Genomic DNA, 14,887 nt, shown 5'->3' on the forward strand with positions numbered 1-14,887 from the left:
GTTTTGTTTAAAGATTAAGGATTGTGTTAACGTATATGTTTTTTTACAGTGTTTTCCTCTTGGCCCGATCAAGGTTTATTCTTTCATGTTGTTTGAATTTAAACACATTTTAACACTGTACTTTTTTGGAACATTATGTGCGAAGAAAGAAGAAAGGAAAAACTCCTTTCCTTCATTCCCGCTCTTGCTCGTATACATTGATGAAAGTTTGAATTATATGAGGAAGAGACTTCTTCTGGGAATTGTGCAAGCAATATATATACGTAAATATAGATATGTAATTATATTTTTTGACCTTTTATTTATTCAGGGAAGGTTCAGCAGCAACACCCTGATCACAACACACACACAGTTGCACGCATTCATACCTGGAAGCTGCCCAGGATAACCCCAGTCTGATCTGCTGGCCACTGAGCAGCAGGTTTTGAGGTTAAGAGCCCTGCTCAAGGGCACCTCAGTGGTGGTAATGAGGGAGGGACATGCACTAACAATACAGTGGTTGCAATCTAAATGTTAACCTTAAAAGGCTGAGTTTGCTAAAATGTCTGCACATGGTCTTATTTCAAGGTTTTTTTACGAGGCTCATATAAAGTATAATTCTCTCTCTTCATCACCTGATGAAGGAGGAGATTTATTCAATAATTATGCAATTTTACAATTTACACGGTTAAAAAACTAAGCCTGTAATATCCAAAGATTGAAATATTCTGATTGCAACTGCAGTGCAAAATATCTGCAGAAAAAAGCAGGTACACATCAAGTTTCAATGAGAGTTTGTGTGAATGTGATGTGATGATTTACACCAAGCAGTATCTGATCTGACATGGTACTGGATTTACTCATTAATTTATGTCTGTTACTCTCTCATCTCCATAAGCATCCACAAGAACTGCTGGGACATGCAGCTGATAAAATCTTACTATGAGTAACGCAGTGTGTTTGACTGCGCTGTTTATGGAGATTTATGACTTCCACACATTTTGCCTTGCAGAGGTTTCATCTTGCAGACTGTGTGTGATCCATAGCAACATTGTCAGACAACAGAGTTCCTGTGCACTACAGTGTATTAATTATCTGATGCTTGTTGGTTAAAGGAATGGTATGAACACATTTTCTAAGCTAATTTGGACTTGACTGAGAGGTGAGAGTCGAAAAGAAAAAAAGGTTTTTAAGTAGGGCAATCAACAGAAAAAAAAAAGCAGAGAATCCTTCATGCACGCAGGTAGAGTATCTGTTTGAATAGACTGCCAACATTGCCCAAAGGCAATGGTGATAGATAACCTGACAAATCCATAACAATTATCAAGACATTAACAGCATATACCGTTTTGATGGGCATCCAAAATTGCATTGTACAACTAATAGATGCACCACCCCCAGAGGTCAAAGAATTGGGTTGCAGCATGAAAAGGATTTTGGTGCAGCGGCTTTTGTTTCTTCTTGTTTATATCATAACAGACAAATGTGCTGTGCTCTTTGCTTTTGCATGCTGGGGCACAAAGAAATAGCTGGTTGGCATTGTGATCAGAAATTTTAGCTTTCGTTCTTTTATCCAGGGGAAAATACCATAGAAGAAAAACAGACAGATCTAATATGTGGATGAATCCCTTACATTAAAACAAATCTGACACATTACAGAAAAAAGCATGATTAATCACATATAGACCAGAACGTTTTATTTGAAGATTATCAGAGACCACAGCCACCCTGACCACAAACTTTCAGCTGCTGCCTGCTGGCAAGTGGTACAGACACACACACACGCGCACACACACACACACACACACACACACACACACACACACACACACACACACACCCACACACACACACACACACACACACAGCATGTTAGTGTTAGTGCCCAAAACCTGTCATCTTGTGCTAACATGTGACCGACATTTTTTTTAACACCAGTGACTGACAATGTTCAGTAAAGGATAATGTCAAGTTCAATTCATAATAGGGTTCATCCCTTAGGTTGTTATTTTTAAATTGTAATTTCCCCATTAGGGATCAATAAACAGATTTAAAAAATAAATAAATAAGATATTTAAATTTATACACACATTTTTACTGTTTTGATAAAATGACAAATACGATACATTTGAAATATAATGACATACCAGAAAAGAAAATGACTAATTTGGCAGAAATAAAAATGACTAATTAAATTCAGATATTAACTCCACATCCTTCTTTGTAGAACAGATATGTAATAATTTGCCAAAAACAAACAAAAACAAAATGGGATCTACAAAGCTGATGGATCCCTGGTACTTTGGCATGTCTTTTTTTCTGAAGAAGGAACAAAAACTTGGCTTTGATGTTTCCACATTCCTACTAACTTACTGAACTAGGAATCTCTGGGTCATTGTCAGCCCCCATGTAAAATTTCTTTCATGCTTCATTACTTTAGCTCTTACTGTAAAATGTTTGATGTTGTCTTAGTTACCTTACAGCAGAGTGCCAAGTACTGTTACATAGTATGCCATTGGGTCCAGACTTTCATTCACACTGACCTGCATTAAACATGACGTGGAAGCAAATCAATGGTCATCAATGTTCTTCCATAGCATTACAGCTATTCAAAATCAGATTCAGATTCTTCCATTTAGCTTTGGTAAAACTAGAAGGGTTGTTGCAAGAATAGTCAAACATTTTAGGTAGATATGCTTATTTGTCCTCTTTCCAAGAGTTAGATTTTCCACAAAATGTTGGACTATTCTTTTAAGAAACTAAACTACATGATGATACAGACCACAAAGGACTGTTTGTTTATTAGGCCGTCTCAGCATGCTCTCCATGTGAGTTTGTTCTCTGTGGTGCAAGTCTGGCTATATCCCACTGCTTCCACACGCCTCCTCTTTTGGATACAGTGTAGTAAAACCGGGTAAGCCCCATTAATGGTCCTTCTCAAGTCTAGGCTGCTGTTGAGGAGATGGACCTTGGTGATACCAAGATCTTTCATTGCTGCCTTCACATTGACTTCATCTGAACTGAGGAGGTAGGAAGGCTTGACCAGGTGGAGGGCTACAAGCTATTGTAATACCTCTCGTCGAGTTGCTGTCCATGATCTGTTCCAGATGTCCACAGGAACTGATCTCAGGAGGCCCTTAATGATCTCCTTGCATGATCTGGGTGTATAGGGGGGAATGGCATAGGTGTTCTGTAGGCTACCACGCTTAAACCTGCCTGTGTTAGTATCTTTTAAGGCTTAAATAAAAGCAAGACATCCAGTGCCCACTTATGTGCAGATTGACCAATGGAATTGTTCTCACTGAACAACTTAGTAGCTGCATAAGATGGAGAGCCAGAGAGCGCTGGGGGGGCTGGGGAGCTAAAACCAAAGTCACCCATTTTGATGCAGTTAGTGTTGATGTAGAAGAGGTGCTCCGCCTTCAGGGCAACGTTATTATCATGCTGGGAAAAGAGAAAAGAGAGAAATGTTTGAGGCATTAGAAAGTTAATCAGTTCTCCTGCATTGTATATAGTTTATTTAAAGTATGAGACCCTTTAAAATGAAAAGTCACAAGAAAAGCGAGCGTCATCATTGCCTGGAATCAACAGCTCTAATGATGATTAGGGGGGTGCTGGTTAATGAGATGGCCTCTGACATCTGGAATGACCCCAGATTTACATTGTTTAAAATGTTTAGCTGACTGAAGGGTCCTCTAGGAAATGAATGTCTTCCCATTTATTTTAAAACTGAGAGTTTTCCAATATGTTAATGTGAATTTAATAATATGTGAATCAGTAACAAGTCATTTGCTCTCACAGAAAAGCCACTTAATCTTTCCTCCACGCCCGTTAAGTTTGAGAAAACAAGTTGTGGTCATTTTTACAGAGTTTTACAGTTCTTTTGACAACATATCATATGATCTACATAATTGAATCAACTAATTACGACTTAATCTGGATTTTACCAGGATAATGATTAATTTCAACAAGATTCGTTGTAACTTAATGAAAGGATTCAACAATTGAAACTGTTGAAAGTGTCAGTTTAATCAAGGTGTCTGAGTACTGATGGCTATCTGAACGATGATCCGTTAATCCTGGTGAAAATGAGGGGATAATATCAACACTTCAAAGAAGGACTGCACCTTATTATCATATGGAGAATCAATAAAATGATAACATTATAACATGGCAACTTTTAAGAACATGACGTCAGTAAGGGAACCAAAGAGAGCATTTAGGTTGCTCTTTTAGATGTATAATTAACAAAACATGAGTTGTATTCTGGGCGTTATTTCCATCTTACTGTGTTCTTAGTTTGGACAAAACCCAGAAACGTTATACATAAACTTGCATGTCTGCAAACATCATCCTCTAAAAAGAAAAAGAAGCTGAGATTTGGAAGGCAGATCTGAGAGGTCTGGCCATTTGGTGTCACGTTGAATAAACACAAAGGTGCTGGAGTTTAGTGAAGGGGAGGCTCAGGCCCCCATGCTGATCCTGTTTATGTGTTTGGGCCAGGTTTTGTTTTAAGTTGGAGGTGCTAAACACCTTCCCCCTGAGATAAAAGATGATTAATGCCTTTTACTGAGGGACGCTTTCATGGCTCAAGGCTACTTAAACACTTCATTAGGGTGAGCTCGGGCCGGTCAACACACTTAGGCCACTGGGTCCCTCGCTGCAGAAACAAACAAGCGGTAGAGATTTCCTTTGAAGTGGCCCCTGCTTGCTAGAACTCCATCCCACAAAGCATTCAGCATGGAAATTTGATTAGCTCTCACTTTTTTGAACACACACCACTTTGAGAGCTTGTTTTCAGGTGACTTTTGGGGCTGAAGCTTGATCCCATATAAATATCAGAGGCATCAGTGAGCAGAGGGACACTCAGTATCTGGCAGCTGAGGAGCAGATTGGGACTAAAGCCATGGATGTACCCCGGCCATTTCTTATCCTCCTGTGTGCCCTCCACCTGACCTGTAAGTACTGTTAGTCTATTCTATTCTGCTGCAGCTGTGACATGTAAAGATGCATTTATTCATGGAACGGTCTGACACCAACCTGCTCAAATATACTTACGCATCCCTTATGATATGACTGGTAAACATGAGTGTACAAGAGGGTGTGCGGCTGTGCAGCAAGGTGGGCTCAATATTGATATATTTTTTAAATGAAATGTCCAGGTGAATTAGTCATGCATGATATAAAAGAAATTGATACTGTTTTCTTGTAAAGCTATTGTTATAAACATTGAACTCGCTGGGCCTAAGAAACGGCTAATTAATGCTCATAATTAACAAACGACTTTGAAGAAAATGGATTCCTGCACTATTCTGTGTACAATATTGTTATGTCATGGATTTGAATCTGCTCGTCTAGGAAAATGTAATGTTTTAAATCCTTCATGAAGAAAGAGTATGCTTACTCCATATCAAGTAAAACAGTGTTAACTTCCTGATGTTTGTGATATGTTTTATAGTGACCGGAGTGTTAAGCAAACACATAGATCACAGAAACCTGTTCACGCAGAGACTGTGCTGCAAAAGACAGAGCCACTTTGTCTACATTGGACAAGGTAAAGCACCACCACATGATTTTCCACCATATGAGTTTCAATTTGCTACGTCTGTAATCATCTCACAGAAGTCAAAGTATGAGTTGTCAAACATATTTGGAAATTTAAAAGCAACTGAGCTTAAAAGCTATTCTTTGAAATAATAATTATTTTTGAAAAAATAATCTTGTTGACAATAACTATCTTGCTGTCTGATATCATATTTATGGTCTCTCTCTCTCTCTCTCTCTCTCTCTCTCTCTCTCTCTCTCTCTCTCTCTCTCTCTCTCTCCACAGACATCTCTGGGAGTCCTGTCAGTGTTGATGTGGGAATGTGCAGGTCGCACTGTGGGGGGGCATCCGGGCCATCACATGAAGCAGGGCAGCAGGAATACGCTAAATATTCCTCAATGCTGGAATTTCTCAGGAGCAAGAAAGTAAGTGAAGTTTCCCCAGACGGCCACAAGGCTGCGCTGTAACTGTGTGATAATCTGTTGAAGTCATCTGCTGAAACTCCAACAGGCCTTTACTTGATAATGAAGTTACTACCAAAACGTCACAAAGCACGTACTTTATTATGAAAAGTATTATTCACATGTTTGTAAGATAAGCGAATTTTGGTGGCAACTCTGCAGAAATCAAGTAGGCCAATAAACTAATCATAAACTACAAGTGTGAAAAAAACTCAAACTTAAGGTAAAAACTTTTAGAAACATGTTTTGACATGTCTGAATCAAACAAATAATGTCTCTCAACTATACAAAAGATGAGAACGCGCGGACCTGCAGCTCCAGAGAGTCCAGAGCCGCTGAACCAGCACTCCTGCGGGATGAACCAGGTGTGTGAGCCGACCGGGATGCGTGTAGAGCGGGTGCTTCTCTTAGAGGGACCCCGGGAGGTGGAGGTCACCGAGGAGTGCCACTGCGAAATCCAGTTGACCCAGTGCATCCGCGTCCCCGCACTGAAGACTTACTACTCCGAGACGCCGTATGAGACAGTCATCGACGTGGGACGATGCTCCCGTTCCAAGGGCTCATCAGGTGTGTGGAATTGTGTGTGTGTGTGTGTGTGTGTGTGTGTGTAAATAACAACAATCAAAACAGAAAGAGGGGCTCAATCGTACAGAGAGCAGCTACTCAAATAAAAAATAATAATAATAATAATAACAGACTGACTGAGAAATGGGAAGTTTCCACAACAGATAGAAAGATTGAACAAAACTGATAAAAGATGCAGTAGGTTGGTCAATTTGCCCCAAATTTGCCCAACTACCATATTAAGTGCAGTAAGGACAAATGTGACAACATTCCTTCAGATTAGTCTAAAGTTTAGAAATCTGTTACTAATTTACTTTGGGCAAGTAACAGCACAACTTTGACATTTTACATCACAAGAAAATCACACTTTTATCAATAGTCAAAGTCTGGATTTTTCAAAAATTGGGTTTATTTAATGTCTGACATGTGCCCAAAAAAACCCACATTTCAGTCAAAAGGTTTTTGCATTTTTGAAATTTCTTTAGGTTTGTGACAAAGCAAGTCCAGATACACTTCCCCCAAAGAAAGAAAAATAAAATATAGGTAACTTATTTTTTCACTACCTTTACACAATATAGATGATATGCTAAACATTAATTTAACCTTTTTTAATCTAGTGCACATCCTTTAGGCCCACAAGTGTTGTCGATTGATAGAGTAGTGTCACTGTGTTGATGTATTGATACACATTGAACAGCAGTATGTTTGTGGTCTCAGTAAACCGTTAAAACAGCATATACTTTAGTTAAATTGAAATTCACTGAAGGCCCATAGTCAATGCGGCAATAAACTGCTAGCATTGGGTTCACTCTGCTGATAAAATGTAAGCCCCAATCCTTACTTTTAAACCAGATTTAAGATAAATGTACAGTACAAACGTCAGAATCATGTGCATTTTATTTAATGTCTCTTTTCCAAATATTGCTGATGTACACTATTTTTTACCAGCACCAGACCAAAAGACACTTCATGATCACAAAGCTAATCCAGTGTTTTGAATGTTGCTGGTGGGGCTATCCACTTATATCACTTTATGTTCTACAAGCTCGTTCTGACTGCGTCAATTCCCATGACTCCTGGAACAAATCACAGCAATTTCTTAAAATCAACTCAAATTTGGCCTTTTGGACAATTTAGAACTCTGGTTTTAAATGTCTAAACTTCTACTTGTACTTACTTCACAAAATTGTGTTTGTGTCAATTTAGAAAGTTATAAAGTTTTGTGGTCTTTTATCTTTCTTATGATGGTGTATTCTTTTCTGTGTTGTTTTGTTGTCTCTGTAATCACTCAATATCATTGTAAACGAGGGCCGCCCACAAATTACCCCTCAAGTTTAATTAAAGGTTGAATGACTGAATATTCATTCAGATCACATATTATAATTGAGCTGCTCCTGCCCATATAAGTCTTAACTTTTCCTTTTTTAAAACCTTGACAGAGGGATTCTCCTGTGTCCCCACTATGTTTGAGTCAGCCTTGGTGGAAACCCCCAACAAAGTGGACCTCATCCAGACAGTGGCGGCCTGTGAGATGAAGGAAAGCTGCTACAGGGTCCCATACGTTGAGTATTTCTATGAAATAGTCAACGCAGATGGAGTCAAAGAGGAAAAGCTCAAAGTAGGTGTAAATTCTAAATTATCGCTACATTTTTTTAATTTCTTGTTCTAATAAATCCTCAATCTTGATCATCCACAACAAAAATGTGTGTAGATCCAACTTTATATATAAATCCAGCCTTTAAAGATAAGCTTCATCTCTTCTTTGATTGGCTAGGCATAACACTAGAAGAGTGAATCATTTGTGATGCTGGATTCACACTCTCTTTGTAGTCAAGTTGAGAGGAAATGGGTCTAGTTGGGTGCCAGACAGAAATTAAGTATTTTTATTCATCAGACATGTGTGGAAGACACCACTTAATTAAGCTAATCCACTGGCCAGTGGCTGGACTGGAGGATGTGTTGCATGCTTATTCAATCAACAATACACATGATAGACTGGCTGATTTGAGTCCCAGTTCAACTTATATTCAGGAAAATACAATCAAAACCCGATTTGAGTTACTTTGCTGGTCATGTAGAAAATTATTATTATCATTGTTCTCCATCACATTTATATTGGGGCTGGGCAATATTATATCAACCTCGATTATGAGGCTGAATATCGTCTTTCATTTTGGATATTGTAATATTGCACGATAACACAAGTGTTGTCTTTTCCTGGCTTTAAAGGCTATATTACAGTAAAGTGAAGTACTTTTCTTAACTTACCAGACTTACTAGCTTTTTTAGTGTTTGCCTTAACACACCTAAGTCATTGTATCCACATTATTGGTGATGATTTATCAAACTCTCATTGTGTTAATATTTTGTGAAAGCACCAATAGTCAACCCTACAATATTGCCACAATATCGACATTGATTTATTTGGTCAAAAACATTGTGATATTTGATTTTTCCCATATCGCACAGCTCTAATTTTTACCATACACAAAAGCATTCATTATAAATTTCATCCACAACCTTCTCAATACCACAACAACAACATAATTATTTGATTATTTGCGATTTTAACATCCAACTTTACATGATGATTAAATTATAACATTTAAGTTGAATTCCTGGAACCAGTTGGTCATTTGCTGTGCCTCAGCACCGAAGGTGTGACTGCAGCACAAACACATATGGCCCCTGCAGGTGTCAAATCAAAGCAGTTAACATGCTAAACAGCAGCTGGGCCCCAAGCTCAATTGGGTCAATATTTGTGAGTAGCTGTGAACTGATTACCCTTTCTCTGTGTTGCTAATTTTCCCCAGGAAATAGATGTGGGCAGATGTTTGGGAGGCTGCACCACAGGAAACCGATGCCTTCTCAGGTAAGCATGAACACAGCTGCTGCTACACACTCCCAAACACACACCTCCTTTGCCCCTCTCATAACAATTACCTGTGAGCTCTAACACTTTCTTCACTCAGCATGGTGCCCATGTTTAATTCCTGTACGCCAAATGTCGCTCTGTTAGAAGTCTGCCCCAATCTCAAAATAAAAGCTGAAGGTTTTATGAGATTGTTGCAGACTTCTAATTCGAACAGTGTCATATCAGTTTATCCTAAGTATATGAAAAGAATTAGAGGTTCCCATTCCTGATATACCTTGGATTTTATGACTGTAAGAAGAAACAATTGTGCATAAACAAATCCCCAAAAGTTTCTATCTTTGAATTTAATTAACCCCTTATCATACATATCAACATGTTAAAGCACTTCATTGAAGCTATATGGTGTTAACACTAAGTGAAATTTGTTTTTATGGCCGCACCATTCTGTCAAATTCAAATATTTGTGATGTATTGTGCCCTTATTTAAGACACATTTTTCTTAATTTCAACCTGACATCTTTGGAAATGTCAAGGTGTTGGGGCTTTGCACTGCCCCAAACAAACAGGCCATGATGTCTTCATGCATGGGATTCATTTTGTGTATTAAACAGTTGTAATACATTTAAATAAGCAGATTTGTATTACCTTTACAAAATGTTTACTCAGTAGTTATTCTTAATAATATGGACAATAAAAATGTTGACTGCCACAGAGTCACTGGACATAACAGGCTATATACGGATAAATCAGGTATTTATGTGAAGGATTTATGATTACGCCAACATATACACCATATTAAGTGGAAGTTTGACATGGTGCACAAAGGGATTTTAATTTTGTTTCAATTTTTCTCTTGCAGGAGTGGATCTGATCCAGCAATCTGTCACTTATGGGCTGAAAGACAATCTAGTTCCTGTGTTCCTCAGGGCTACGAGAGCCACAACTTCCTTAACCAGCATGGGCAGATACGCAACGTCCTCTCCATCACTTCTTGCCTTTGCCAAAACTGAACACTGCGCCCCCTACTGGAAAATAACGTCTCAGTAGTTGAAAAGTTTGACTTTACACCTATTGCTGACCCCACAAATACTATACCATTTGTTTTAGAATTTGCTACCCTAAAGTATTATTGTATTATATGTAATATATGTAAAAATGATAATTTTGTAAATAAATTTAATACCACAATCTGTGAGGGTTTGTCATTGGACCTCAACACATTTTTACAGCTGCTTATAAAACATAAAATATTTTAGAAGGGCATCTCAGGTAAATTATTAAGAAATCAACTTTAAATAGCACTGAAGATATTATACCACAGTGCAAGCACAGTGTGCTGCCCTCTTTAAAATTAGTATTTAAACAAAAAAGTGTGAGTAGGCCTACATGAACTTAAAGTTTGAGTTCAGAAAACAAGGTAATGTAACAGTAAGAGGAAGTTGATGAAATCTGAAATAAATTTAAATCCGTTGCATGGTCTAGTTTCAAAGAGGTCAAAATAGTCTTTGAAGAAGCACTGGAAAAGCACATGAAAGCCATCTAGGAAATGTTCTTTTGAAAAAACACACGTGCAGGTCGTTCTTAGTTTGTTATGAACGTGTGAAACAACTCTTTTGTGTGTTTTTTTGCCATTCTAAGAAAGGGGTTTTATGACTTGTTAACAGAGCATCATGTAGAAAAAACCTTTGATCTCTTAACTGTTTATGACAGTAGAGAAACTGTATTTTTCTCGTGCGTAATTGTGCGCAAAGATCAAAGTAACCAAATGGAACAGCATTTTTTGAGGAATGCACCAAAATGGCTTTAAGAAAATCTATTTAAAAATAACTAAGTTTTAAGAAAAAGGAGCGGTAAAGGCAACCGTAGTTGCCCCTGCCAAAACTCAACATTTTAAGTGTAAGAACAGTTCTTAATATATAGCATATTGTAACTTACAGGTATTGTAACTTACACAACTATAATGACTTCACACTGTAAGCTGTGTTCAGGGAGGCTTGTGTCAACCTGCTGTAAATGCCTATACAGAAAAGGGTTTTATGGGAGAAAATTAACGAACTTGCTGAAAGTTACAGTATCTAATCTTTTAAGCACCACACCACCGTAGGCTATACCATTGCAGGAGGTCAGTCCAGATGGAGTTCTTTTAAAAAAAGTTGGTGATTATCCAGCTGATGTAAATATGGCGACGTGTAGCAAGCGACACCCGTCTCTTTATCGAAGTAATTGGTTTTCACCTAAAACACCGGGCCCATTATTCTAAATTAATGGATTCGTTTAGGCGCAGTTAACCTCCCATGGTGAGTGGACTTCCTCAGGAGATCAGCTCCAAGCTTATTCTATTCATATTCGTTGCATTCTTCAACTATAAAATGATACACCAGAGAGAAAAATATATACCACAACACCATAGTCGCTGGTCAATAAGAAGCAAGCTTTTTCAAAGGCTGAAATGAGTTTATTTGAGCCTTTATTGCCAGACTTGGGGACAATGGGCTTGAATAAAATCTACAATCGGGTTCACACCTTGTTAACGCCGCCATTAGTCTCCCTTTACATTCGCTGATTGGTGATTTACATTTGCGACCAAATAGCATCTTTACTGCTGTTTACCAAGGCTTTGGGGGCATTGAAGAGTGAACAGGAGCATTTGATATAAAAAGTCGAGCTTCCAAGGCTCGGCAGTCACTCCAACTCCAAGTTGCTGGCCGGTTGTGTTCGAATACACCGACGCACAAGGAATCTACTCCAACTTCAGAGATGCTGCTGTTTGTGATCAGCTTTGCCACTTTGTGCACCGCCGCTGCACGGCCTTCGCTCAGCTATCTGGAGAATCATTTCACCGCCGACAATGAGTCAGAGGAAGTACGCACAGCTGCCATCAAGAGACTTTTGGAAGTTTTTGGGATGGAGGACCCCCCTGCTATCCATCGACACAAGCAACCACCTCAGTACATGCTTGATCTGTACAACACGGTTGCTGATGTGGACGGTGTGACAAAGGACCCGTATCTTCTAGAGGGAAATACTGTGCGCAGCTTCTTTGACAAATGTAAGACTTGATTTGTACATGCACACGTCTGCTACTGTCTACTGAAGACAATGAACTATAGATATTTGTTCTCGACTCTAATGATATCATTTCCATTGCAGTGCACAGTGAACAGGTGGAGTTCAGGTTCAATTTGTCCACGGTGGCCAGAACTGAGAAGATTCTCACTGCAGAGCTCCATCTTTTCAAGCTGCAGCCACTGGCACCACTGACATTCAACAGGCACCATTTTTGCCAGGTATGTATCACAAGATAACATGTTAACAGATTAATGAACCACAGTGGATCCACCCATATGCATCTCTCAACTGGGCATGATTGTAAGTCCCCATCTGTTCTGTTCTGTTCAGGTTAGTGTTTATCAGCTGCTTGACACCAGCAAAAACAACAAAACACAGCAGAAGAAGCTGCTGTCTTCTCGGCTCATCCCAGTTCACTCTACTGGTTGGGAAGTGTTCACCATTACACAAGCAGTAAGTATCCATTTCTCTTTGAGGCCTGCATTCGGGGTGTACATTCTGAACCCAAGTGTCTGAATCCTGGGGTTTTATTGACTATTGTGAACTTCTTTAATAAAGGTCCGATCCTGGATGATAGATGAAGGCAGTAACATGGGTCTCCACGTGGTGGTTCGAACCCTAGGGGGAAGCCAGATGGATCGGAAACTGATCCGCTTTGCTTCAGGACGCAACCATCACCAGAGCAAACAGCCCATGTTGGTCCTCTTCACTGATGATGGCCGCCGCCGCTCTACTTCTCTTGAAAGCATAGGTGAGACTTTAATGTCATGTGATTGATCAGGTTATGCACAGTGATAGTACAACTACACACTTTGTTTATTGGTGTGATCTTACTCCTGATGAGTAGGGGTGTAGTTACAAATTATGGGGCCTAGGGGAACTCTGCCCCCCCCCCAAAAAAAACACAAAAACACACACACACACACACACACACACACACCCTACACCAAATTATCTTCTCATCACTGTTACTCAATCTATGACAAGAATTTATCTGTCAACAATTCGAACAAATCTCTTTTTTTTTCTAATAAAAACACTCTTCTTTACCTCACCAGACCCAAACGATACCACAGCCCCTTCCAGTCTGCCTCAGGCCCCCGTGACAGGTCTCTCTTCCCGCAGCGCCCGCTCCCTGGACTACAGTGAGGAAGAAGGTGTGTCGTTACCCTGCAAGCGCCTGCCTCTCTATGTCGACTTTGAGGAGATCGGCTGGTCAGGCTGGATTGTGTCTCCCCGGGGCTACAACGCTTACCACTGCAAAGGCTCCTGCCCCTTCCCTCTAGGTCAAAACATGAGGCCGACCAACCACGCCACCGTCCAGTCCATCATCAACGCTCTGAAGCTGATCAAAGGCATTGAGAAGCCGTGCTGCGTCCCCGACAAGCTCTTCTCCATTAACTTGCTCTACTTTGATGATGCTGAAAATGTGGTGCTCAAACAGTATAATGACATGGTGGCTGGAAGCTGCGGCTGCCACTGACGTCAACTAGTCAATGGTATTGGGCAGCACAGATATTCATAAAAAATAAAATGTAAATGGGGCTCAATTGCAACTAATGAGTAATGTGCAGAGTCCCATGTGTGACGTTGTAATATATGTAAATATCCATAAATTATAATATATGGCAGTGATGGAAGTGATATGTTTATTATGTTTATATTTTGTTTTCTGTTGTAAATTGTTACACAGTCAGAATAAATGGTGTAAGCAAAAGATTATAGAATTTATTTATTTGCAAAATTATCAAAAATGTGACATTATTTCAAGAAGGTATAAACAAGAATGTCTAAAGTGTTATTATGAGAGATTAACAACCTATTTACCTAACAAAATAGTCAATATTTGGTTAAAGAAAAAGGGAATTCTTGCTAGAATTTTTTTGTCCAATCCCAAAAAAAGGAATTGGAAAAATGCTTGCAGTCTCGTCCAATAATCCAGTTTTCTACCTATAATAATCGGATTTATACTATTGATGACTATAGGGGTTAGGGGGGTTAGTGCCCTGAAGCACAGGAGGGAGGGGGAGGGGACTGGAGGAGGAGGAGGAGGAGGAAGGAGGGGCAAGCTAGTCTTGTTTTGTTTGGAAGTACTTCTAACGTCAACAAGAATTAACGTCACCCAACATCGCTTAGAGCACCTTTTTTTTAGTAAGGTATTTTTGGGGTATTTTCAGCCTTTATTTTAATATATATAAGGGGAGTGAAGGGGGAATGACATGTAGCAAAGGCCACAGGTTGGAGTCAAAGCCTGCCCCGCTGCATTGAGGAGTAAACCTCTCTATATGGATGGCAAGTCAACCCACTGGGCGATCTGGCTGCCCAGGGGGTGCTGTACCACAGAAGTATTTTGGAAGTGTCACTAGGCTGAGACCCCCACTAATATAGAGTGCA

General features: G+C 39.4%; 2 protein-coding genes across 2 annotated transcripts; both read left to right on the top strand.

The window, feature by feature from the left end:
- The first annotated feature begins 4,885 nt into the window (after positions 1–4,885).
- On the top strand, positions 4,886–10,519 carry im:7138239 (uncharacterized protein LOC497366 homolog). Its single transcript, XM_034887468.1, has 7 exons — positions 4,886–4,937; positions 5,438–5,533; positions 5,810–5,949; positions 6,279–6,552; positions 7,989–8,167; positions 9,363–9,421; positions 10,284–10,519. The coding sequence occupies exons 1-7, from the start codon at positions 4,886–4,888 to the stop codon at positions 10,432–10,434; spliced, it is 951 nt and encodes a 316-aa protein (XP_034743359.1). The 3' UTR covers positions 10,435–10,519.
- A 1,525-nt stretch (positions 10,520–12,044) lies between these two features.
- On the top strand, positions 12,045–14,128 carry admp (anti-dorsalizing morphogenic protein). Its single transcript, XM_034888325.1, has 5 exons — positions 12,045–12,473; positions 12,575–12,711; positions 12,824–12,946; positions 13,052–13,244; positions 13,552–14,128. Exons 1-5 carry the CDS (start codon positions 12,182–12,184, stop codon positions 13,974–13,976), a joined length of 1,170 nt encoding a protein of 389 aa, XP_034744216.1. The 5' UTR covers positions 12,045–12,181; the 3' UTR covers positions 13,977–14,128.
- Positions 14,129–14,887: the final 759 nt, after the last annotated feature.

The sequence above is a fragment of the Etheostoma cragini genome, chromosome 12 (assembly GCF_013103735.1).
Source record: "Etheostoma cragini isolate CJK2018 chromosome 12, CSU_Ecrag_1.0, whole genome shotgun sequence".
Classification (NCBI taxonomy): domain Eukaryota; kingdom Metazoa; phylum Chordata; class Actinopteri; order Perciformes; family Percidae; genus Etheostoma; species Etheostoma cragini.

What these genes read in the sequence shown, in the direction of transcription:
- im:7138239 (XM_034887468.1), top strand. Translation starts at nt 4,886, where the DNA reads ATGGATGTACCCCGGCCATTTCTTATCCTCCTGTGTGCCCTCCACCTG. An exon ending in GTGTGCCCTCCACCTGACCT is followed by an intron (nt 4,938 to 5,437) that starts GTAAGTACTGTT and finishes TATGTTTTATAG; the next exon opens with TGACCGGAGTGTTAAGCAAA. An exon ending in AATTTCTCAGGAGCAAGAAA is followed by an intron (nt 5,950 to 6,278) that starts GTAAGTGAAGTT and finishes ACTATACAAAAG; the next exon opens with ATGAGAACGCGCGGACCTGC.
- admp (XM_034888325.1), top strand. Translation starts at nt 12,182, where the DNA reads ATGCTGCTGTTTGTGATCAGCTTTGCCACTTTGTGCACCGCCGCTGCA. An exon ending in GCGCAGCTTCTTTGACAAAT is followed by an intron (nt 12,474 to 12,574) that starts GTAAGACTTGAT and finishes TTTCCATTGCAG; the next exon opens with TGCACAGTGAACAGGTGGAG. An exon ending in TACTTCTCTTGAAAGCATAG is followed by an intron (nt 13,245 to 13,551) that starts GTGAGACTTTAA and finishes TTACCTCACCAG; the next exon opens with ACCCAAACGATACCACAGCC.